Raw genomic sequence first — 27,956 nt, 5'->3', positions numbered from 1 at the left:
CTTAGACCAAGGTAAGAGTTCCACACTTTGCAGTACTGGGATTGGTTTTCTAGATGACTTTGTTATGCAATCCTCAATGTATAGTTTGAAACTGATAAATGCAGATAGGTGGATGTAAAACTGTACCAGTGAAATTGCACTGTGTCAGCTATTCTATGATAATTTGTCTTGCTACATTGATATTTTTTTATAGAAATGCATATTTATGGCTTTTATGGTACTTTAAGGAGGTACACTTTTAAGAAGCAAAGCAATTATGTCTTATTTGAAATTAAAAAGAAAAAGTTTATTCTTATAATTTTGAAATGCATGCACTGGAAAGTGGAAAAAGTAAAATTATTACACGATTGTAAATAAGGTTCCTGCCTGACTGTATGCAGACTATGGTCACAGCCATTCAAAATAAATGTTTGAAGCAATTATTGGCCACAACTCCTTTATTTCCTGGTTGACAAAAAAGCCAACATATTTTTGTTTAATTAGGGAAAAAAGATTTCACTTTATTTTCTTGTTGATGGGACAACACCAGTCAAAATGCCCATTGTATTGGATACAAAATAAAAAATTAATGTCCATGCTTTCCACAAGGATGAAGAGATGTTGTACATAAAGTATCATTGTCACATGCTTTTGATCAGGAAAAAGGATTGATTTGAAATACATGAGACCTGATTATTTGTAGCTATTTTTTTAATGTTACATGCGCAATCAAATTTGGCAATGTATTGAAGTTCAAATCCTTCTGGACCCATTTTCTTTATTTATTGTTTATTAACGGATGCAAGTTGACTGGAACTTTAGGTTGTAATATGAGGTGCTGTAATTTCAAAAGTGCATGCCATGTTTTACAAGTACAAGGTTTCCTAACAATACTTTTCTTTAGATGTTGACTGCATGAAATGTAATAAATTTTCAATTAATTTTTTTACTTAGAATGTGTTGTAGGGAGTGAGTATTTACTGGAGCACAACTATTATGGCATTTTCACCATGGTGGTTATGGTTGTTAGAGGCATTTTTATGCCATGATCTTCAAAGATGGTTTCCATGAAGCCTTATTTTATGCACTAAATTTTATTCTTGCAAAATGGCGCCAATTTTAATATGAAAAAAATACTGAAGATAAGGCTAAACTTGCAGTTGTTTTTAGATAAAAAACTTTGACTACTATAAACCTCTAAATTTGGTTGTCTATTTTCATATTTAAAAGGTAATTTATTTATTTGGATTTTTTTTTCCATTTTGGTAGAGTTATACAGACATAATAAACTCCGAAACTCTGCTATCCATGGCAAGAATTAATTATGATATGATTTAAGCCACATTGTACATTGTATTGGTGTAGGAGGTTTTGGTCCATGTGTATGGGCATGGCCTAGATTGAGGAGGTGATTAGTCAATTTCTAGATTGGGTATTGGCATGACACATGGCCAAGGTAGTGGATAAATGGGTAATACCTTGCACATATCTTCAGAAAAGGTTTAACACTCAAAAGCGCTGTACCACTGGGCCAGATGTATTTTACCCGTCAGCAGTATTGGCAAGAGGTATTTTACCCCTGACCAGTATTGGTAAGATGTATTTTACCTCTTTGCAGTGTTGGCAAGAGGTATTTTACCCCTTAACAGTATTGGGAATAGGTATTTTAGACCTCACCAGTATTTGCAAAGTGTATTTTACACCATACCAGTATTGGCAAGAGGTATATTATGACTGAGCAGTATTGGCAAAAGGTATTTTACCCCGGACCATTGCCTTTAAAGAGTTTTAGGAATTCATATTTTTATATAAAAATTAATGCCATGACATATGCAACATATAATGCATAACAATTCAATAAGATAAATGCCTTTTTTTCAGAAAAAAACTTGTTGTTTTTGTCGAGATAATTTTCAGTCAATACTGTAGACCCTTTTAAATTTTGCTTAGGGTTACTTATATAACCCCATGACTTTCAATTCTAAAGGGTATTTTCCAAATAAAAAACAGTATTAATGTATACCTCTCTTAGAAGAAGATTTGTGCATATAGCAATTAAAATCTGTGTCTAGTTTCACATAATTATTTACATATTTATGAACTTGCTTTTAATATTCGTTATGTGTGTTGACAGACATCAGTGAATATCAAATATGTTTTATAAATTTCTAACACATTGGCTTTGTTGGAAGATTTATCTGATTTATTTCTTTGGAACCAAATTATTGAATAGAAACATGTTTTAAATTCTCTTCAATATACTTACATAACAGGGTAACAATACCAGCACATGTTTACTTCTGTTTTGGTTGATTGCATCACCTTGACTTTGGTTATGTGAAGGTCTCTTTACATTCATTGAAAACATTTGTTGTTACGCCTTTTTACACTGATGTTTTTATTGAGAAAAGGGCAACTTTCTCATTAATGTCATAAATATCAAGTTCAATATACTATACCCTTGGGATAATGTACTGATATGGCATACAGTTCTTAAATCTTGTGAACAATTATTTTATTTTATTCTCAATTAATATTATTCAGGAACGATAATAGTTTTTGAACTGACAGATTGACATTTTTATCAAGTAAAACAACTCCATTTTAGAATGTTAATATGTATCACAATTGGCTTGATTTGTAACTGTTTGCAGATAAAGCATTCATCAAAAGAAACTACTTTATTGTCTGTTGGATTGTTATGTCGATGAAATGTCAAAAGTATGCGTAGGCAGAAGTTTTTATGTGACTGCTAAATGGATGTATTGTTATCTGTCTTGTTATGTCTTGTAGAGTGTAAAGTGTATTATTGGATTTGATTTCATTATGTCTCTGGTTCTGTATTTTAGCTGTTATTGATATCAATCTAATTGTAATAAGCTTTAAAAAGCAGCATGCAATCTGTACTTTTAGGTGAAAAGTTCCTTTAAAACTATAAAATCGGAAGTTGTGGTGTTTAGATTAAGATGAAAATCATATAATAGTAAATATTTTCTGGAAATGAATGATATGTCATCAATGAAAAACACTAATATTTTGTGAATAAAATATTTATGGTTCTCTAATTAACCATCTGTTTTATAGACGTTTAAACCATGTTAATCACTAATTCCAATCTTACCATTATATTAAACAATACTTGACAGATATTTTTTCATTAGACTCCTTATGGCATGACCAAAAAAAGGTATTTAAATGGGAACAATGACATATTTTTAGGTAACTAGTAATGGAGTTTATGTACATGGTGATGTCCATAATCTGTAACTTCCTTTTAAAACTGTATGCGCCCTTAACAAGCTTTGTTTTATTTTCAGTGTACTGGCGCTTTTTAATTGATTGTCTAATCTCTGTATATGACTATTTATGTAATTACTTCCTGACAATCCATAAATAAGGATAAAAAATGGAAATAGCATGTGTTAAAGAATTTAGTATCAAACTATTCACTTTAAAGGAATGTTTTCAGATAAAATCACGTATGCATCTATTAATTATACTGTAATTTGGTTACAAAGAATTTCCTGTTGAACTGTTTCCATTTTAAGTAGATTTAAAGAAAATAACGGTCCATGAATATGTCAATAAATCAATTTTATGCATTTTCATATTTGCTAAAATGCAATTAAGTAAATGTAAATCTCAAAATATTTGTCTATATTGGTTGCCAGGATTACTCTTCTGTTGCTCAAATTGGTCTGGTGTTTCCATGGTTACAAGCACCAGCCAGAGGTGGAAGCTCTACAGGAGGAGATCAACATACTCAATGAGCAGCTTGACGAGTCCAAGTATGAGCAGGACAAGCAGAGGCGCCTCATTCAGGCACTCAAAGATGTAAGTGGCTTACAAGATGCAAGTTTCGACAGGGAGGGTTCAGTGTGAAACAATGTATATGTGTATGTTATACAGTAGTTTTACGCACAACAATAGACATGCACTTAAAGATGTAAATGTCCACAGGGTGGTTTCAATGTGAAAGGAGGTATCTGCCTAAATTGGTTTTCAATATGATACACTACGCAACTCTTAATAGGCTTATTCACAAATACTTTAGCAGTATATATGTTTAATAAGTACCTAAATAACTCACTGTCAAAGGAAAACGAGGGAAAACCCCCATTGAGTTGTACCTTAATTGTTCACATCTAGCCATTGATCAGCAGGACTGTTAGAAGAAAATGTTCCAATAGGACAATTAAAAAAACACATAACAAAAAAAACTTTGAAAAAGTAAAGGGTTGGGCTGTGGCAATAATGTTGGGCTCAAAAGATAGTGATATTTTATGCCTTTCTCTACCGCCGATATTCTTCTGTCTACCAATCACAAAAAGCAACGTTTTTTCCCAAAAACTGACACAAATTAATCACCCAATTTCGCCACATGTTCCCAATGAAGTTAAGATTATAAATGTTACATGTATACATATACAGCAATAATTCCATTGAACAATGTTCTAACGAGGCGTGTTGAGGGTTCACCTAATGACAACTAACTTAACTATTGGTTCAATATTTTAGCCGGATATATGCGATTGAACGTTTTTATTCACGCTTTTCTATATTGCGGATCATACTGGAGATAGTGGATGTATCAAGATTGAGGAGGCCTGTTTTTACGTCAGCTTCCGATATTGCGGACTAGGCCAAAATAAAAAAATAGGTCAGTTTCTGGTCTCCTTGGGGAAAAAACAGGGACGGTAGGTAGGGATTTTATTTATATATATATATTTTTTGGACGGGGGGGTGGGGGTACGAAAATGGAATGCTACTATAGCTTTTAATAAGAAATACATGTATATATATATATATATATATATATATATATATATATATATATATATATATATATATATATAAGTAAAATGTAATAATCCAGATTGTGAATATTATATAATAAAAGTAAAAACACGTGTCTGGGATTTTAAATATATATTGATTTAGCCAACGCGTTTCGCATAGCTCATCAGGGCATAATACAATATATTACAACGGCAAAATGTCATGGAGATAACGTCATATCAATTATGACTTCATAACGTCAATAAATATTAAATGAAATTTAATTTGGGTTTAAATACATGTATAAAATGTTGTTCCTTTGCTAACCTAGCTGAAATATTGTTCGAAAATAGCTTATAAAATGGAAATATTTTAAATTTTGGTTCATTATGTGAACATTCATCTAAATGTTTACTTAAAGGCATCTGTCTTGTTGAGGGGTCTCGCATTTGTTGTTCATGGACAGATCGCCTATTTCTAAGTTTATCGCCAGTTTGGCCTATATAATATTGTTTGCATCCATTGCATACTAATACATAAATCACATTTTGTATATCACATGACATATTAGTTTTTATTTTGAACATTTTGCCATTAAAATCAAAAGAATTCCCTTCAATAATATAACCACACAGGGCGCATCTAGGGTCATTACATTTGGATACTCTTGGTTCTTGAGATGAAAAGTAAGATTTGGTTAACAGACGTTTTAAATTAGGTGGCTGTCGCTTACATTTTATTATCTTCTGATTTGAAATTATTTTATTCATAACCGGGTCTGTTTGTAAAATGTCAATGTTGTTTTTTAATACGCCAAACAGTTCTTTATTTTTTGGATTTTGTGTTGAAATAAATGGAATTATATTATTATATTACTCTTGTCTTTTTGTGTTGATTTTGAAAGTAATTCATGTTTAGGGATGGAAAGTGCTTTTTTAATACCTGTATTTATAATAGATTGTGGATATTTTCTTTGAATAAGGGAATGCTTAAGTTCATTTAAACGTTTTAGTTTAAGTTTATCATTCGAAACTATGGTGCAGATCCGTTTCGCTAAAGTGAAAGGAATATTTATCTTTGTGTGTTTATTATGACACGAGGTAAAATTAAGATATTGTTTAGAATCAGTTTCTTTGTAATATATATCAGTATTAATTTCAGTATTGTTTTTTATAATCAATATATCAAGAAATGGTAACTCGAGTGTGCTTGTTTGCATTGTAAACTTGATATCCGAATGTAAGTTGTTTAAAATAGTATAAAAGTTTTGAAGTTCATGGGGAAATTTTGTCCAGACGATTGCTTTATTTTCTGGACAAAATTTCCCCATGAACTTCAAAACTTATATACTATTTTAAACAACTTACATTCGGATATCAAGTTTACAATGCAAACAAGCACACTCGAGTTACCATTTCTTGATATATTGATTATAAAAAACAATACTGAAATTAATACTGATATATATTACAAAGAAACTGATTCTAAACAATATCTTAATTTTACCTCGTGTCATAATAAACACACAAAGATAAATATTCCTTTCACTTTAGCGAAACGGATCTGCACCATAGTTTCGAATGATAAACTTAAACTAAAACTTTTAAATGAACTTAAGCATTCCCTTATTCAAAGAAAATATCCACAATCTATTATAAATACAGGTATTAAAAAAGCACTTTCCATCCCTAAACATGAATTACTTTCAAAATCAACACAAAAAGACAAGAGTAATATAATTCCATTTATTTCAACACAAAATCCAAAAAATAAAGAACTGTTTGGCGTATTAAAAAACAACATTGACATTTTACAAACAGACCCGGTTATGAATAAAATAATTTCAAATCAGAAGATAATAAAATGTAAGCGACAGCCACCTAATTTAAAACGTCTGTTAACCAAATCTTACTTTTCATCTCAAGAACCAAGAGTATCCAAATGTAATGACCCTAGATGCGCCCTGTGTGGTTATATTATTGAAGGGAATTCTTTTGATTTTAATGGCAAAATGTTCAAAATAAAAACTAATATGTCATGTGATATACAAAATGTGATTTATGTATTAGTATGCAATGGATGCAAACAATATTATATAGGCCAAACTGGCGATAAACTTAGAAATAGGCGATCTGTCCATGAACAACAAATGCGAGACCCCTCAACAAGACAGATGCCTTTAAGTAAACATTTAGATGAATGTTCACATAATGAACCAAAATTTAAAATATTTCCATTTTATAAGCTATTTTCGAACAATATTTCAGCTAGGTTAGCAAAGGAACAACATTTTATACATGTATTTAAACCCAAATTAAATTTCATTTAATATTTATTGACGTTATGACGTCATAATTGATATGACGTTATCTCCATGACATTTTGCCGTTGTAATATATTGTATTATGCCCTGATGAGCTATGCGAAACGCGTTGGCTAAATCAATATATATTTAAAATCCCAGACACGTGTTTTTACTTTTATTATATATATATATATATATATATATATATATATATATATATATATATATATATATATATATATATATATATATATATATATGCTTTGTTTTCATGATAATACATCTTATATGAACGAAAAAAAAAATTTTTTTTTTTGGCGCCCCCGTAAAATGTTTAGGGACGGCGCCGATTCGGGAGGCACGGTCGGTGGACCAGAAACGGACCTAGCAGAAGAAATATTACGATGTGCGGTGAAAAGGACAAATAACAATGAAACTAATATTGGACAACATATTGTTGGTAACATATAATGAAATGCATGTTTCAATTAATGATAAAGATTACGTTTAAGTTACAAACAACAAATTTATTTATTAGAAATGTGCGCAGTGAATGTGTGTCACGAAAACCAGTGGCAGGGTCGTAGAAATTTGGAGTTTAGTCTACTCGCGTGAAAGCATTTTAAATGAGTATTATTCGAAAATGGATAAAAGACAAATATGATTTTATTAATATAATAGTGGATATGTGTTTAGTCAGATTCAAATGTATATAAAGAACATTCCAACCAAAAAAATATTTAGATTAATTGAAGGGTACAAACATTTTGTCTTAATATAGAACTTGGGTGTAATCTTTGATAGAACACAAAATGATATGATGAAAGGTCAGTTTTGTCCAGCTATATGCATATATCGCTTTGAATATTGATGACACATTGTTGACCTGTTATAGACAGTACATTCATTAAACATGATACCTTTACATTGCTGTCTCTAAAAAACGCTTGTTTTTAGTTTTTCGCTTGCGAACAACTAATGTTACTGCCATAAAATTCAAGTCGGTGTGCTCTTAACTACGCTTAGAACAAAAACCACTGCATCTGCATGTTTCACCACTGGAACACTGCAGTATGTAATTAGCCTGTTTATACTTCTCCACTGGTACACTGCAGACAGTGAGTGTGAGTATGTTATCAATAGTGTTTAACAGCTTGTGCGACGACATTGACCTGTTTGTTATTGAAATCTGTACATATTCGCTGCGTTCAGGGAAAATGGAGCTCCATGCATGTCAAATAAGTGGTGTCCTGTGCACACTGATTCGCCTGTGCAGTGTGCACAAACTTATTAAGGACGACACTTTCTGATTTCATGCTGTTTTTCGTTAAAAGAGAGTCTCTGGTACTGGGATGACAATAAATGCATATGCATTAAGCCCTGTTTTACCAAAAAAAGGCTTAAATGATCTTTTCTATTAATGATTTGAAAAAAAGATTAAAGTGATAATAACTTCAAAGTAACCTTGCTGACAAGGCTATTGAACAAAATCACTTTTAAATCAATTAAACAACCAATTAGTTCTAAATTTTTACCTTGTGGCATTTTTAGATAATATCTTTAAGGGACCTTTTCACAGTTTGTCATTAAATGCTCAATATTGACAAATGTAAACACTGGATCTTAAAAATTCCATTAAAAAAACACTAGAATAAAATAAAAGAAAAAAAAAAAAGTAACCCTCAACTGGGCTAAAATCACTGACCCCTGGATTAAAAATCAATCGGTTAGACCATTCAGCCATCCGTGCTCATACAATGAGAGATGTATTTTATACTTCATATAAGCAATCCTCGTATTATGAAAAAATTTAACGACAACAACAGAACTCTCCAAATCATTAAATCGTTTAATTTTTTCAATTTACCAAAACGTGAAAAGGTCCCTTTAATGTCTTCAGACTTGCAAATTGAATGAGTTCAATACACTTACATCATGAATAACTTACAGATTAATGCTGCGTTTACACCATGTTCCCGGCGACCACGGCAATCACGTTTCGGGCCACCATGGAGGAAACGGGATGAACGTGAGACAACTAAGGGGAACGGAATAGCCAAACGTGACACAACGGGGTTGCCGTGGTTGCCGTGCCAAAATTTTAAACTGTCAAAAAATGTGCCGAGGCAGTCACGGCGGAAATGAAAAACGTGATAGAACTTGTTAAACGCAACACAACTTGACAGTACGTAGCAGGCCGTAACAAAACCCGAAAAGTGTCCGTACTCTGACGAGAATCCTTTTCATTCCCCGACATGTTAAGTTTCTATCACATTGTGTTACGTTTTGTTACGCTTTGTCAAGATAACCACGGCAAGCTAGGATAATTGATAACCGTTTTGCTACGTGTTTAATCCGACCCGTTACGGTGTGTTGCGTTTTGCAGGCAGATGCGTTACGGCCAGTTGAGTTGTTGTACGGTCTGACACGATTCGCGCGGTATGAAGCTGAGTATATAAAAGCCGTGCTTTTCAGGAAACTTTCGTTTCAGTCTGAACACTCGATGAGCAAACATGCCACCAAGAAAGCGCCGAACAAAGGCTACCCCCCGCGCTGCAAACGACGTTCAAGTGGAGGAACAACCTGAAAGTACTTGCCTTTTACGAAATGCCTCAGAGTCAGTGCCAGTTTCAATCCAGGTGTAAGGGAGGAGCGATACTTCGTATCTTGTCTTGAGATGACTTTAGATATCCGTTCAAGGATCTCGGCGAATAGTTCTGGGGGCATCCTCAGATAATTCTGAAAGGTGTTGCTATCTTCGTTGCGGAGTTCCCTGGTAAGAAATGCATCAAAGCGCCCTTGCTGCTGCCTTCTAGCTTCCGATAGCCATGGGCGAACCCACAGGGACCTTGGCCTCCTTTTCCCGGACTTTTTTGCTTCTTTCAGCTCTTTACAACGCAAAGATTTTATTAATGCTGCAAATAAGCAGGCAAACACAAAATCATCCTCGTCGTTCACATCCATGTCACTGGAATTTTTTTGTTATAATAAATACTGTTGCTTGAGAGTTTTCTTTTATACCGGGAGCACAATCGTGCCCGAAACCTCTCGGATGTCCACGTTTGATCCGCACGGTACCTTGACAGAACGTGACAAATGAATGACAAACGTGTACAACGTATCAGACCTGCATGACAAACGCAAACAACGTGCGGGAACTTAACAGAACGCATCGTACCTTGAAGCAACATTTATACATTTTTGGCAGACCGTGGATGAAAACTAAGCGCACCGTCGAAGGACCGCGTTTTCGCTGCTTCGACGGCACGTCACGGATACCTTGATAAACCGTCAGGAAACTTAGCTCAACCTACCAAACCTTGGATTGAAGGTCAAAAATTGCAAAAGCCACACGGCGCGATACGTTTCGGACAAACGGGACTGCCGTGGTTGCCGGGAACATGGTGTTAACGCAGCATTAGTGGTTGCCTGATAGCCTGGGGAAAGTAGATTTAAGCCCAGAAAACTCAATTTCAAGTTGGTTACAGCTAAAAAGCAGGGCAACTAACTTTTTCAAAGCTTGAAACAAATCAATCCAATTAAACATAGAATACAAATTGGCCACTGTCAATTAGGCCTAGGAAATGATTCAATTCAGGCTCACAACAAGACATGATGCATTAAAGTATGTGATGTCGGCAAACTTGTTGTTCATTAATTTGAAGAAAATAAATAAAGTAGATACAAACACACCATGTACATGATTCTAGGCTTGTTATTCTTTAGCAAGGCAACCCAAATTCTAAGTATGGTTGCCAGTGCAGCAACCAATTGCGAAAAAAAAGAGACATGTTGTTATTTTGTCTAAGTTATCTCTATATTCATACATATGAGGATAAACAGGCACCCACATCTCGACCTGTGCTTTAGACAAACTCTTTATAAATTTGAATGGGTTGTGTTCATTTAAAACTTGCAATATAAAAAGCAATAACATAATTTTGAAAACTTAGAAGCGTCTAAGATTATGCAATAGCGAACAACTTCAGTATCTTCAGCGCTTTGATTATGATTTGCTTTATAGATCTCAGAAATGAAACTTGCACTTATAAATATCTCTTTCTAGGATTGTGAAGTTTTTACACAATTATGCACAGTTTATTGAGTCTTTTCCTTATATGTTCATGATTATAGTCTGCACTGGTGGCCGCAAAAACAAACCATGCACTTGGTGTTCTATGAATGTTTTCTCTATTTACAATAACAAGATAGAATGATATACTGTTGCTTATTTGGAAAGAACTTAATGACATAACCTTAATACAGGCTGTACATAAACATAGGGACTTCATGACTTCTCTCACATGGCTATGATTTTTTGGTATTGTTTGCTGCTTTCTTATAGCATTTGAAATGTTGTGCACAGTGATTTTATGTTAGAAATAATAGTCAATATATAATATAACATTGATCAAAATATTGCATTGGACAATCTAAACCTATTAAGGAAATGGTTCATCTTCTTGTCAATAGAAAAAGGTAACTTCAGAGCTATTAGGAAGCTATAAACTGGTTGTAAACAGGATTTTAGGCAACAACAGATTCCTTATAAGTGTAAAGTGCACACACAACTTTTCCTTATTAGCATGAAGTGCAGAAAGAGAGACGTACCGGTATGCATGATGATTAGTACATGAACTTATTCTGTAGTGTTTTTTTTTTATCAATCTTTTGTTTTGATTTTTATGTTGAATTTATTGGAAAAGCCTGTAATTGTGGTTCTTGTTTCAGCAACATAATTTCAAACAACTTAGATGTTTTTTTTTTAAAGTGCTGTGGTTGAACAAGACCTAAGAATTAGTTGTGTTTCAAAGTAAAAGTTATGCATGGCCATGTACATGCCTCTAAAGGAAAATGATGTGATAGGTGCTCATTAATGAAAAATGGTTTTAAATGAATGAACATAAAGCTTGGATGCTATGTAAGCTTGGATGCTTAGTCTAGATAATGTTGTTTTAATGCCCCCTTTCGAATAAAAGGGTGTATATAGTTTTCGCACTGTCCGTCTGTCAGTCTGTCTGTCTGTCTGTCTGTCACACTTTCGTGTCCGCTCTCTATATCAAATACTTTTCATCCGATCTTTACCAAACTTGGTCAGAAGTTGTATCTAGACAATATCTTGGTTGAGTTCGAATATGGGTCATGCCGGGTCAAAAACTAGGTCACGGGGTCACTTAGTGCATATCAAGGATTTAGCATTGTTAAATGCTCATAACTTCTATTAAAGCGTTGGCTATAACTTTTGCATTATTGAAGAAAGAAACTTGATATTTGGCATGCATGTGTATCTCATAAAACTGCACATTTTGAGTGGTGTAAGTTTAAGGTCAAGGTCATCTTTTAAGGTCAAAGATAAAAAAAATCAAAGCGGCGTTCTCATGAAGCTGCACATTTTGAGTGGTGGAAGGTCAAGGTCATCCTTCAAGGTCAAAGGTCAAAACAATAATAATTTCAAAGCGGCGTTCTCATGAAGGTGCACATTTTGAGTGGCGGTAGTTCAAGGTCAAGGTCATCCTTCAAGGTCAAAGGTAAAAAACAAAACAAAACAAATTTTTATTTCAAAGCGGCGCAGTAGAGAGCATTGTGTTTCTGACCAATACATCTCTTGTTAATTTTTTTTTAGGTTGATACATTTGGGTAGTAAAACTGTAACTTGCATTTGACTGTATCTTTTCAATGTCCCCTCGAAGGGACGTAGTTAGTTTCCACATTGTCTGTATCTCAATCAGTTATACTGTACTTTTTGTTTCCGCTTTCTTTCTCAATGAGATATGATTTAATTGTCACAAAACTGTAAAATATGTTGGAATAAATGGAGGTTCAGTTCAATAAGTTCGATAATTAGCCAAATATTACCAGGCTATCTTTAGTTATGGCCCTTGAACTACAAAATTATAAGGCAAGATTGTAATTGTATATTATGCTTTGTGTCAAAAATTTACATGTCTACAAATTAAAATAGACTTTCATTGCAGATTAACATTTTAAACAGTTGAAATGCTGTGATTTAATTTCATAAATTTAAAATGTTGCGTTTTCAATTTTTAAAAATAGCGTCATTCTAGTTATAGGATACTTTTTCCACCATCTGTGAAGAAGCAGCTTAAAAAATTGGAAAAACATGGATTAAATATAGCGCTTTATATCCATTGTTCAAAGGTTGAGTTTTGTTTCTTGAATTTGTTTCCACTGTTAAGTTATCAAGTTTGTTCTTAATATAGGACCTTGAGGAGGAGAGAAACAAGAAACCCTCTCAGATTCGAGTAAGTAGGACATGTTAGCTTGGACATACATCCATGTACCTTACTTCACAGTTTGTAAAAATAACATTTGTTATCAATATGTATTATGTATTGCCACTTACCAATCAATTCACAGTCAACAACTTTTGTAATATAAAAAGCAATAACATAATTGTGAAAACTTAGAAGCGTCTAAGATGATGCAATAGCGAACAAATTCAGTATCTTCAGCGCTTTGATTATGATTTGCTTTATAGATCTCAGAAATGAAACTTGCACTTATAAATATCTCTTTCTAGGATTGTGAAGTTTTTACACAATTATGCACAGTTTATTGAGTCTTTTCCTTATATGTTCATGATTATAGTCTGCACTGGTGGCCGCAAAAACAAACCATGCACTTGGCGTTCTATGAAGATCATTTAGCCTATGTTTTCTCTATTTACAATAACAAGATAGAATGATATACTGTTGCTTATTTGGAAAGAACTTAATGACATAACCTTAATACAGGCTGTACATAAACATAGGGACTTCATGACTTCTCTCACATGGCTATGATTTTTTGGTATTGTTTGCTGCTTTCTTATAGCATTTGAAATGTTGTGCACAGTGATTTTATGTTAGAAATTATAGTCAATATATAATATAACATTGATCAAAATATTGCATTGGACAATCTAAACCTATTAAGGAAATGGTTCATCTTCTTGTCAATAGAGAAAGGTAACTTCAGAGCTATTAGGAAGCTATAAACTGGTTGTAAACAGGATTTTAGGCAACAACAGATTCCTTATAAGTGTAAAGTGCACACACAACTTTTCCTTATTAGCATGAAGTGCAGAAAGAGAGACGTACCGGTATGCATGATGATTAGTACATGAACTTATTCTGTAGTGTTTTTTTTTATCAATCTTTTGTTTTGATTTTTATGTTGAATTTATTGGAAAAGCCTGTAATTGTGGTTCTTGTTTCAGCAACATAATTTCAAACAACTTAGATGTTTTTTTTTTAAAGTGCTGAGGTTGAACAAGACCTAAGAATTAGTTGTGTTTCAAAGTAAAAGTTATGTATGGCCATGTACATGCCTCTAAAGGAAAATGATGTGATAGGTGCTCATTAATGAAAAATGGTTTTAAATGAATGAACATAAAGCTTGGATGCTATGTAAGCTTGGATGCTTAGTCTAGATAATGTTGTTTTAATGCCCCCTTTCGAATAAAAGGGTGTATATAGTTTTCGCACTGTCCGTCTGTCAGTCTGTCTGTCTGTCTGTCTGTCTGTCTGTCTGTCACACTTTCGTGTCCGCTCTCTATATCAAATACTTTTCATCCGATCTTTACCAAACTTGGTCAGAAGTTGTATCTAGACAATATCTTGGTTGAGTTTGAATATGGGTCATGCCGGGTCAAAAACTAGGTCACGGGGTCACTTAGTGCATATCAAGGATTTAGCATTGTAAAATGCTCATAACTTCTATTAAAGCGTTGGCTATAACTTTTGCATTATTGAAGAAAGAAACTTGATATTTGGCATGCATGTGTATCTCATAAAACTGTACATTTTGAGTGGTGTAAGTTCAAGGTCAAGGTCATCTTTTAAGGTCAAAGATAAAAAAAATCAAAGCGGCGTTCTCATGAAGCTGCACATTTTGAGTGGTGGAAGGTCAAGGTCATCCTTCAAGGTCAAAGGTCAAAACAATAATAATTTCAAAGCGGCGTTCTCATGAAGGTGCACATTTTGAGTGGCGGTAGTTCAAGGTCAAGGTCATCCTTCAAGGTCAAAGGTAAAAAACAAAACAAAACAAATTTTTATTTCAAAGCGGCGCAGTAGAGAGCATTGTGTTTCTGACCAATACATCTCTTGTTAATTTTTTTTTAGGTTGATACATTTGGGTAGTAAAACTGTAACTTGCATTTGACTGTATCTTTTCAATGTCCCCTCGAAGGGACGTAGTTAGTTTCCACATTGTCTGTATCTCAATCAGTTATACTGTACTTTTTGTTTCCGCTTTCTTTCTCAATGAGATATGATTTAATTGTCACAAAACTGTAAAATATGTTAGAATAAATGGAGGTTCAGTTCAATAAGTTCGATTATTAGCCAAATATTACCAGGCTATCTTTAGTTATGGCCCTTGAACTACAAAATTATAAGGCAAGATTGTAATTGTATATTATGCTTTGTGTCAAAAATTTACATGTCTACAAATTAAAATAGACTTTCATTGCAGATTAACATTTTAAACAGTTGAAATGCTGTGATTTAATTTCATAAATTTAAAATGTTGCGTTTTCAATTTTTAAAAATAGCGTCATTCTCGTTATAGGATACTTTTTCCACCATCTGTGAAGAAGCAGCTTAAAAAATTGGAAAAACATGGATTAAATATAGCGCTTCATATCCATTGTTCAAAGGTTGAGTTTTGTTTCTTGAATTTGTTTCCACTGTTAAGTTATCAAGTTTGTTCTTAATATAGGACCTTGAGGAGGAGAGAAACAAGAAACCCTCTCAGATTCGAGTAAGTAGGGCATGTTGCTTGAACATACATCCATGAAGCTTACTTCACAGTTTGCAAAAATAACATTTGTTATCAATATGTATTATGTATTGCCACTTACCAATCAATTCACAGTCAACAACTTTTGTGTCTGCTTTTTTGGCCTGGAAAACCTTTTGATTTGAAAAACATTCTTTTATATAACCATGTTTAAGTATACAATCTGGATGTCTAGCTGCTATTATCTCATGATAGAAGTTTGTCTGTATACTGTACTTTAAGTTTAATTAAATTGTGAATTGGTGTTTTCATTCAGATTTAATTTGTTATTTTATCAAGTATTGTTAACTTCATTCTTATAACAGAAAATTATTGTCAACATTGTATATATTTATACCCCCCTTCGAAGAAGAGGGGGTATATTGTTTTGCACATGTCGGTCCGTCTGTCAAATGGTTTCCGGATGATAACTCAAGAAGGCTTAGGCCTAGGATCATGAAACTTCATAGGTACATTGATCATGACTGGCAGATGACCCCTATTGATTTTCAGTCCACTAGGTCAAAGGTCAAGGTCATGTTTTGGGGGGCATACGTCTCCGACCGGAACACTTGTTCCCTTTTTAAAATTGTTGGGATTTAAATCTGTTGTTAACATTCCCAAAGCCCATACTACTGCTGTGTAGCTTTATGTGCAAAATTGTGGATTGATTGTTGCCAATGATTGCTTTTCAAGAGGCAACTGTTCCAACTTGGTTAAAAGTCTGAAATGGCTTCTTGTATTGGACCAGCATAATTTTGCATACTCAATAAATAATTGATACAATATGCATCAAAAATTAATTTGAATGAATGTTTAGGCAACATCTCTGTTTGTAGGAATCTGAAAAACTGAAAAATTCTTTGGTAAATAAACATGGACATCTATTGGGGCTCATCTATATTAAGACTTAACTCTGAACATGTTCCTGGTCTTTCAAAGTGTATTGATTGCTGTAAACTAAGGTCTGTTTTGGTTACTTATGTCATTTAAGGTAAAGTTGTAATTAGTGATTGTGGTAAAGTAAGGTTTTCATTAAGGTAAATTAAGGTAATATCAGGTTAACCAATATTATAATGAGTTATTGTGGTAAAATTAGGTATTACTTGCTTAATAAATGTCATCTTATGTAAGTTAAATATATATTGAGTTAATGTGGTAAAGTGAAGTGTGATTTAAAAAAAAAACTAGGGTCATATTAGGTAAACTAAAGTCATACTCAGTTATTCAGGCAAATAAATGCCCTAGTACTAGTAAATGAAGGTTTTACATAAATATTTTTTAAACACGGTTTAAGCATGATCCTCTCAATGTATCCATATCATGTTATTTGATAATTCAATATTTTTTATAGTGGACACAATTAGTGTACTTGTGAAGTTTGATGTTGACCTTAAAATCAAAACATCTGGATGTCGTTCACTACTCAGGGAAAAAGTTAATGATAAGATCAGACATCAGCTTCTAAAACTAGAAAATTTGCAATTTGCAAAGTGTAATTGTTCATATAGGGACTGGAAGTTTTTTGGAAGGGTATTTTTTCACAACTTGTCATGAAAGTAATTAACTTAACTTAATTTAAATGATTATGTTCTTGGTTTCTTTTATTTGTATGCCTCAGGATCGAATGATCGGGATTTTATTGTTTTTGGCCTGTCTATCTGTCTGTCTGTCTGTCATTCTGTCTGTCTGTCATTCCGTCCTAAAACTTTAGGTTAAAGTTTTGCAATATTGAATAACTTTTGCAATATTGAAGATAGCAACTTGATATTTTGCATGCATGTGTATCGCATGGAGCTGCACATTTTAAGTGGTGAAAGGTCAAGGTCATCTTTCAAGGTCAAAAGTCCAACAACAAAAAAAGCGCGCATTAGGGGGCATTTTGTTTCTGACAAGCACATCTCTTGTTGTAGTAGTTTTTACAAGTCAGTACATAAGACAGTCATAAATGACTGGCATCATGAGAAAATGGGTCTTATGTCACATGACGTCAGGGTAGCTCCAGACCAGCCTGCACAGACAGTCAGGCCGAGTGCAACCCTGTCCAAAATGAAGGTATTCAAGGTTTCAAGGTCTAATAAGAAGACCAAGTAGCTCCTGACAAGTCTGGGGGATGGGAGGGCTGGTCTGTAGCTACCCTGGCTGCATATGGCATAAGACCAATGTTTGTATGATGCTGGTCAAATAACGCCTACTTTGTGTCTTGGCAGTGAAAAATTTCATTTGCTGTTAAAATTGCATGCAGGACAGTAGGGTTATAATTATAAGTTAATGGTGCAAGTATCAATGTGACATATAAATTCTCCCAACATATGTGCCCACAAAATGCAGTAAAGTATCTCCTTTTATATTTGATTAATGGTACATAATTAAAAATGACATTGTTAACCATAAAAAGCACGTTCAGAGTTAAAAGTCATAGCGTCTTGACATTGTTATTAACAAAGAATTTCTGCCCAATCCTTCCATAATTTATACACTACAATCTCTTGCATAAAGCAGGAAACAATGTAAAAGTGCAACCATGGGGTTGTCATTTTAAAGTCATACAAATAACAGCTTCTGTTTAAATAATTGCAAAGAAAGTTTTTGTTTTGTTTTTTTTGAAATGTTTTCAATCAAAGATTAAACAATATACATTTATATGCATTTTTGATGGTTTTGGCATGTTTCATTTTTTATTTCAAATATTTACATAAAAAGTAATAAAATGTAGTTGATGCGAAAATAAATCTGTGAACACAGTGACTGCATCGAAATTAAAAATTTAGTAAACTCAAATATTGTATTGGCATGACTTCTTACAATATTGATTCTTTGAATATTTAAATAAAATAGTGAAATGGTGAACTTTGCATTTTATACTATATATTCTCATCTTTTTGGTATCGGCTATGCATATTGGCTTGTGTTAAGTCATATAGGGTAAAGTTGTAGCGCTAGAAATAATGATATTTTTATGCCCCCGGATCGAAAGATCAGGGGTATATTGTTTTTTGCCTGTCTGTCATTGTATATGTATGTGTGTCCCAAAACCTTATCCAAAACTTTAACCTTGGTCATAACTTATGCAATATTCAAGATAGCAACTTGATATTTGGCATGCATGTGTATCTCATGGAGTTGCACATTTTGAGTGGTGAAAGGTAAAGGTCAAGGTCATCCTTCAATGTCAAAGGTAAAAAAACAAATTCAAAAACTTTAACCAATACTTTAACCTTCCTCATAACTTTTGCAATATTGAAGATAGCAACTTGATATTTGGCATGCATGTGTATGTCATGGAGTTGCAAATGTTTAGGGGTGAAAGGTCAAGGTCATCCTTCAAGGTCAAAGGTCAAATTTATGGCTTCAAAGCGGCGCAATAGGGGGCATTGTGTTTCTGAAAAACACATCTCTTGTTTAATTAATAAACCAGTGAATAATATGATTGAAAAATCTGAAGTTTTCGATGTTTAAAGTTATATATAATAACAGTGTATTCCCTTTGTTTTCCTTTCCTAGAGTTCTGTTTGGAAGTTACCGAAATAGAGAAAGATTCGTGTATCGCTTCGCAGAAGACCAGTTTTCTTAATCAGATCCAGATTATAATTTCTTTAGATGTTATAGAGAATTTTTGACTTTTTTGTAAGCTTGGTATCCATTTGTGAAGCCAACGCGCTTTAAACAGCTAAAAAAACACTGTTTTGTTGTGTATTCCATTTTTTTTTGTCGCAGTTAGTTGTTATAATTGATGTTTTAATTTAGAGACAATTTATGATAATACAAATGGCAAATATTGTGTGTACTTTCATATATTGACGACAGCTGATATTTGGTTTTGGAATAGAAATAGATAATAATTTTATTTATATTTATATTAAACAAGTCATATGTCAAGAATAATAGAAATGTTTAAAGATGTGATTCAAAAGCATACACAGTTTTCATAAGTTTGGTGAAAGGCTCCTTGACATTTTGTTACTGGTTTTCAGTCCACAGCTGTGATGTTTTAAAATAAGGTTAAGTAAAAAAAAAACTCAATTTGTGGTCTAGCCGCCGACCATCATATATGCTACCTGAAAGCAGAAGTAACATGCTAAGATTCAAACCACACAAATGGATTTAACCTTTCAAAAACCAATATGAAAAAAACAAACACAAAATGAATCTGCGATACATTGATTTTTCCCTGGCTGTCTGGCTGGTTGTTTAGGCGCTTGGTTCCCCTGTAATGATTTGTATTTATAGCCAGAAAAAAACATATCATAGATATTTGTATTTTTAAAGAACTTTTAGCCATCACTTACTTTATGTGGCATAGAATGTCATCATTTGATATTGTACTTACCCCTTATGCTGAATCTTGTTAATATTTTGCATACAAACATTGTAGTATTAGGTAATTATTAGACGAAAAGCATTTATTACAGCTTTCAAGTAAATAAGCTTTCTATATGCACCTTCTTTTGGTAGTATTCTCTGCATAGAGCTTTTTGTGTACAATAATGTATAATAACACACCCAATAATTACCTATCAACACATTATCTGTCTTCTACTTGTCAGGGTTAAAATCTAGTATGTATTGTGAATGTTCTTGACCTCTTTGCAACCGAATGCAGTGTTGAGAATCAGACATGAGCAGTCTTTTTCCTTGCAATAAATACTGATATGTAAGTTGTGGTCTTTCTTAACAGTGTTCTACAGTTTGTCAAAGTTGTTTTATTGTTATGTTACTGGGCTTGCATGAATTTTAAGTTTATCTAAAACAGGCAACATTAATATCGTAATTAAAAGTTGGATGCATGTCATATAAATGTGCAGAAATAGAGCCCATTTGCAACTCAACTAATCTGTGGGTAAAAACAACTCAGGTTTCTGTAATATGGTCTGAATATTCTTGTCTTGACCAAATTTTTGAGGTATCTTTAAATTGAATGACTATATAGTCACCTTGATTTAAGATATTTATATAGCCGAGATGCCCGATTTTTCACTAAGTTCCTTATTAACAACAATACATACTACATTTAACAATGATGTTGTATTGAGATTGTTAATGCTGCTTTAGAAAACATTAAGCAATCATTATACATTTACATGCAGTCTAACAATCAACAATGACCTTCATGTTTATTACCTTCAGATTGTGTAGTTTTTTTAACATGGACACTACTTTTAAATTATCTGAATATTTCATTTTTCATATCGGCATTTCAATGACTTTAATACTTCAGGCTGCAAATAATTGAATATTAATTAACCCCTTAACCCTTAGATACGACTATTTTGACGCGTTTGTAGTCCCTTAGAAAGTTAAATAATTTAATTAAAGACCTTTCTTAATGGATTCAAGTTGTAAAGGCTTCATATCCAATCCTTAGATACTGATGAGCAGCAAACAGCATAAAACCCGAACAGACTGTGAGATACTATAGTTACTTGCAGGCTTATCTGGTCTTATGCTGTTTGCACATAACCATATTCACTTTGCCTCTGAGTGGGAATGGGTTAATTTAATATGTTGCAAGTAAATGGCATAACATTTACACTGTCTTGAAGTAATCATTTTTCTGTTTGTGTACTGGAGCAAATCCATGGTATATAATTGTTGCCATTGAGTATTACGCCTTTATGCAAATAGGTTGTTTTTTTCTTGTTCAAGGTTGTATGTTAAACCATTATTAGCATAGACATGAGTTTGTAGTGGCATGATTTATTTTTCATATCTGTGATATAAGGAATTTTATCATATTAGCATTCCTTAATGTTAAAATTAATATTACAATAAAATGTAAAAAAATCATATTTCATTGTGTTTTAAATATAACATCACATTTGAGAGGAATAGCATACAGTTAAAATGCACAATATGAGCATTTACCAATAAAAAGATTAGTTTTGTAATTACCATTTGACTACATGAATGTCGTGACCTTTTTTAAAAATTCTGTTTTCCCTTTTAACACTGGTAATGGCTTAATTAACCAGCAATATTTCTGCATTGTGATATATGCACAATCTCTTTTGGGATACTTTAGGCTGTTACCCTACTCAAGATTTACTTTGTCTATTTTTTTTCTAAATGTTTTTTTTTTTTTTTTTCTAAATGTCTGTAAAACCTCTGTAATAAAAGACTGCTATATTTATAAATAAAATAAGTAATTACTGTTGGTATGGAGAGAAGAAAGTGACAATTGTGTGCTCAAAGGATATTATGCAGTCAATATTAGACATTCAAGCGTTAGAATTAACCACATTAATGCAGTGAAGAGCTTATATAGTCATGCATTTTTTAAAGCATTTGTTAACAGAAATAATGTAGACAATATCTTTACTCACCAAGGTAATCCACCTGATTCTTATTTATAGGTTATTTCACATTTATTGCCCTTAATTGAATTATAAATGCCACAAAATATACCAAGAAATTACTCTATTGATCATCAGTAACTTTAATTGCTATTTAATATTACTTGCTTTAAGAATTTATGTTTTTATTATTTTCTTAATGTAACAAATACACCTATAATATTGGCACTGAAAATATCGTGCCATAACCAAACCGTGATCCTACTTGAGTTGTGAGAAATCATCTCAAATTTCAGCCTTGATCTTGGAAAACTGGGCTTAATGCATGTGCGTTAAGTGTCCTCATAGATTGGCAAATCAGGAACGACACATTCCACCTTAACCAGATATTTAATTAGAAGAGAATTTTATGAAACATTCCATAAAAGCAGAAAGTGTTGTCTCAGAATAGCCTGTGCATACTGCACAAGCTAATTTGGGACAACACTTTACACACATGCATTAAGCTAAGTTTTCCCGGAACACAACTTATTTTACTAAAGGAAATTACAACTACTGATCATTCCAGTTACTTACTTGCATTTATTTTGTGACTGTCTAGGAATCCTTGGATGACGTACGGACAGAGTTACGGGACATGCGTGATGACCTTTACAAGCTGATGGGGGTCATAGAGAGCAAGGATCTCGCTATAGAGACCCTTGAGAACCAGCTGAGGACCTCGAAAGATGAAATCAAAACGAAGTATGGGGAGTTTTTGACAACAAAAAAGCCCTCACCAACAAATGGACCAATGATGTCCCTTTTAATAAAGTAAAAAGTTTGTTGGTAATCATGCTGTCTTCAGGCGTTTGCAATGCAAATAAGATATGGAAATCATGACTGTTGTCACTTTACCTAGACGGTTTTTTTGTTAAATATGTTACCAAGAAAGATTTGATATAAAAATATGGCCACAAATTCCAATTTAAAACCTTATGTAATGTACTTTTTTGCTTGTTTTTCCAAACAAGCAATTCTCAAAATTCTTTTCAGATCTCAGGCGATGTCTTACCTCCAGCGGGTAGTGTCTGACCTGGAACGCAAGAACGGAGAGCTTCACGAGAGCGTGGAGGGATTGCGTTCCAGTGTGGAGGACAGGCTGATTTCTCAGAGGAGTTCTAGCCCCGCCTCCAGCTCTACCAGGTGAGCAGATGGCTAAGTCACGCAGGTGGCAACCATTTACCACGCAGATACTCACTTTGACTCTTTTTTTATAGTCTTTTTGTAAATTTAATTTAGTCGTTTTTTAAACATTGAAGTTTTAAAGACTTCATTCCAATCCTAAGAAACGGATGAGCTTTAAAGAGCATAAAAAACCTGAAAAGAGTGTGAGTTACTTGCAGCATGTTCTGGTTTTATGCTGGTTGCATATAGCCAATTTCACTTTGCTTCTGAGCTGGAAAGGGTTAAAAGAGTCCCTGCTCATTCAAGATGTGAATATTTTGTTCGCTTTTTTACATATCAGGATATGCAGATTCTCACAGTCTTTGGTTATATTACTTGTAAAGACATGCATATTTTGGCTGCCTTTGATTATGTTACTTGTTAATACATGCATATTTTGGCTGCCTTTGATTATGTAACTTGTTAAACATGCATATTTCGGCTGCCTTTGGTTATATTACTTGTTAAGACATGTATGTTTTGGCTGCCTTTGGTTATATTACTTATTTAGACATGTATATTTTGGCTGCCTTTGGTTATTATTTTACTTGTTAAGACATGTATATTTTGGCTGCCTTTGGTTATATTACTCGTTGAGATGTGCATATTTTGACTAGGTTTGGTTATATAACTTGTTGAGATGTAAAGATTTTGGATGCCATTGGTTATATTACTTGTTAACATGTGCAGATTTTTGCTGCCATTGGTTATATTAGTTGTTGAGATGGACAGATTAATGCTGCATTTGGTTATATCACTTGTTGAGATGTGCAGATTTTGGCTGCCTTCCCTTATAATACTTGTTGAGGTATGCTTATTTTGGCTGCCTTTTGTTGTATGACTTTTTTGAGGAGCAGATTTTTGGCTGCCTTTTGTTGTTTTCTTTGGTGTGAAGAAATGAATATTTTGGCAGCCTTTGGTTATATTACGAAATTTCTTAATTTCATAAAATTAAATCTCAGTACCTGCCATAAGGTACTATCTCAGTACATGTCATAAGGTACTATCTCAGCACATGTCACAAGGTACTATCTCAGTACATGTCATAAGGTACTCTCTCAGTACATGTCACAAGGTACTATCACAGAACATGTCATAATGTACTATCTAAGTACATGTCACAAGGTACTATCTCAGTACATATCACACGGTACTATCTCAGTACATGTCACAAGGTACTATCTCTGTTCATGTCATAAGGTACTATCTCAGTACATGTCATAAGGTACTATCTAAGTACATGTCATGAGGAACAAACTAAATAATTTGTGAAGAAAATATTGGTGCATGAAAAATATTCCATGTGCATCCTGATTTGTTCGCTATAAATACCATGTTTACATATCTTGCTACACAAGCTATATGGAATGGAATTTCAATATTTTTGCACTTGATTGTGTAATGTGTGAGTTTATCCCACTCAAAGTTTGTTCGGAACAAGCAACAAGTATTGTAAGCAAGTATTTGTGCTTGATTGTGATCTCTACAAATGCAAGTTTAACTAAACACAACAACTATCATAAAAAGATTTCTCTGCATCTGGTAAAGCTGAAGTTTCACTTTTTTGTATTTTGCTTGTCAGTGTTATGCAGTTTTAAGTAGAAGTTAGATATCTGAACATATAGTACCAGTAATTACTTACATATATGTGTGATATGTTGTGATTGTGAACAGCAAGAACAAATGAGACATGTTCTTGGAAACTGCAGGAAGTGATGTCCCAGATTAGCCTGTAAAGTCAGCACATGCTTATCAGGGATCACACTTCTCTATTTTATGGAATTTTTCATTTAAAGGAAGTGTCTTCTAAAGGAATAACTAGTTTAAGCGGAAAGTGTCGTAACTGTATTAGCCTGTGCCCACTGCACATGCTGATCTGTGACAATATTCCAACATCCAAATTTCAAACACCCACATAAAGCCCAGGTTTCCCAGAATGAGGTTTAAATTATTGTTTTTGCCTGATTGTGTGTACCTATGAAATGACTGGGTTTACCTATGAAATGATTGTGTGTGCCTATGAAATGATTGTGTGAACCTATGAAATGATTGTGTGTACCTATGAAATGATTGTGTGTACCTATTAAATGATTGTGTGTACCTATGAAATGATTGTGTGTACCTATGAAATGCCACATCCTCATCAATCTTGCTGCAAACAGTTGTTTTTGCCTGATTGTGTGTATCTATGAAATGCCACATCCTCATCAACCTTGCTGCAGACAGATCTGTGTTTGAAGTATAGGCAGTCAATGTCCCCAACGCCGCGAGCCTCCAGGATTCCAAGGTCACTGGTCACTTATGTTTCCATAGAAACCTCTGTTTGCATGTTTACTGTCTGGCATCACCACGCTGCATTCCTGTACCCATGATCATAAAATGTTCCTTGTACTCGCATTGTGCTTCCATTGCATTAGAATTGCTGTTATATTCTTACAAATTAGAGAACCTTTTGAAAATTATGTGCGGCCATTTTTTGTTGATAAATCATAGTTAAGACAAATAAAGATTGGTATTTATTAATGACACTTCTTCTTTTTTGGGGGGATTTGAAGGTTAATCTAGGATAACTTTTTTTGCAGAATGTTGGTCAATTGTTTAAAATTGCACCTAGCTGTGAGGACTTGTTTGTTAACTCTTTCAGTGCTGGAACCGAATTTTGAAGGCCTTTGCAAACAGTTTGGATCCAGATGAGACGACACAGAACGTGGCATCTCATCAGGATCCAAACTGTTCGCTATTCTGATAGTATTCTTTGAAAAAATGAAGAAAAAGCTAATTTTAGAAATTCAGCATCTAACATTTTAGCAGACGACAAATTTCCCAGCATGCAAAGGGTTAAAAATGCACCTAGCTGTGAGGATTTGTTTGTCATTATTGCAGTGTGTAATGTGAGCACCACTATATAATTGTGTTGACTGCTAACAGTTTTAAGGAAAGATATGTAAATAATATTGTGTAAATACCATTCTTGACAGCACTTTTTTTCAAAAATAATAACATGGAAATTGATAATACAGTGAAACCTGTCTTGACCAAATGGTGTCAGTACTTGTTAAAATGTTCTGTTTTCACAGATGCTCGGTTTATCAAGGTTTTGCAATATTCTTTCAATATTTACAAGTTTATTAGTTTAAACAAGAAGACAACATTTGTAAAAGTTTACTCTTTTACTTTTGTTTTGTTATTTTTTGCACATTAAAATGACTATTATGTTTAATATTAAAAGTATGCGACATCAATTACTCATTAAATTATTTACCTACAAGTTCAGACATGTTGATGTTTAAGAGTTACATAAAGAATAAACTATAGGTCCATGTCAAATGTTTTACACACATAATTTCAAAAACTGTAACAACTAGATATTTTAATACCAATTAATTGTATTTGAAGATGACTAAAAAATAGAAAATCCTTGTATATAGATTAATGTTCATAATAAAGCGCAACCAACATATGTGTTGTTCACATGTGTATTCTCATTTTCATAATGATTGTTAGTGGTTGTTTTTTTTTCAGCCAAACCTTCCTGTTACACAACATCTAGCGCGATTTCTGCCATCCACATCGCATCACCGTGATTCAGCCCAGAGTGGACAATTACTATCTCACCATGATACATCGTTGAACACGGTGATTTCGCCGTGGCAAATTGCGGTGTCAGTCTCTGCGTTATCGGAAAATTGATCTCACGGTGTACCACCATAATCGCGGTGTACCACCGTGGCCTCGGTGGTTCGCTGTGAAATACAGCAGAATGTGATTGAATATGTATATTTCGATATTGCAGACCGTATAATTTTTGCAAAGTTCTAGAAATGTTTTGTTACATTTGTATGTACATTTGTATACATTGCAACTTGATGGTTAACAATTGTTATTATACCCCCACAAACAAAGTTTAGGGGGATATATAGGAGTAAACTTGTCGGTCGGTCGGTCGGTCGGTCGGTCGGTCGGTCTGTCGGTCTGTCTGTCGGTCTGTCTGTCGGTCTGTCTGTCGGTCCGTATTAAGTGTCCGATCTCTAATTCAAGTAGTTTTCATCCGATCTTCACCAAACTTGGTCAGAAGTTGTATATACATGATGTCTAGGCCAAGTTCGAACATGGGCCTTGCCAGGTCAAAAACTTGGTCACGGGGTCACTTAGTGCGTTTTAAACATTCAGCATGTTGTCCGCTCTCTAATTCAAGTAGTTTTAATTCGATATTCACCAAACTTGGTCAGAAATTGTATCTAGATGATGTCTAGGCCAAGTTCGAACATGGGCCTTGCCAGGTCAAAAAACTTGGTCACGGGGTCACTTAGAGCGTTTTAAACATTCAGCATGTTGTCCGCTCTCTAATTCAAGTAGTTTTAATTCGATATTCACCAAACTTGGTCAGAAATTGTATCTAGATGATGTCTAGGCCAAGTTCGAACATGGGCCTTGCCGGATCAAAAACTAGGTCACAGGATCACTTAGTGCGTTTTAAACATTCAGCATGTTATCCGCTCTCTAATTCAAGTAGTTTGTATCCGATCTTCACCAAACTTGCTCAGAAATTGTATCTAGATGATGCCTAGGCCAAGTTCGAACATGGGCCTTGCCGGGTCAAAAACTAGGTCACG

General features: G+C 33.7%; 1 protein-coding gene across 1 annotated transcript in view; it reads left to right on the top strand.

Annotated features, from left to right (window-relative positions):
* Positions 1–27,097, top strand: part of LOC127880298 (uncharacterized) — a 38,377-nt gene extending 11,280 nt beyond the window's left edge. The window contains exons 3-7 of the mRNA XM_052427662.1: positions 3,651–3,813; positions 13,285–13,326; positions 22,739–22,950; positions 23,173–23,322; positions 26,866–27,097. Of these exons, the coding sequence (XP_052283622.1) occupies positions 3,651–3,813; positions 13,285–13,326; positions 22,739–22,950; positions 23,173–23,322; positions 26,866–26,893 (595 nt within the window). The 3' untranslated portion in view covers positions 26,894–27,097. The remainder of the gene's footprint in view (positions 1–3,650; positions 3,814–13,284; positions 13,327–22,738; positions 22,951–23,172; positions 23,323–26,865) is intronic.
* The last annotated feature ends 859 nt before the right edge of the window (positions 27,098–27,956 follow it).

Source organism: Dreissena polymorpha, chromosome 4 (genome assembly GCF_020536995.1).
Source record: "Dreissena polymorpha isolate Duluth1 chromosome 4, UMN_Dpol_1.0, whole genome shotgun sequence".
NCBI lineage: Eukaryota > Metazoa > Mollusca > Bivalvia > Myida > Dreissenidae > Dreissena > Dreissena polymorpha.
Note: the sequence above shows the minus strand (reverse complement) of the source record. Positions and strands in the feature narration are given on the sequence as shown.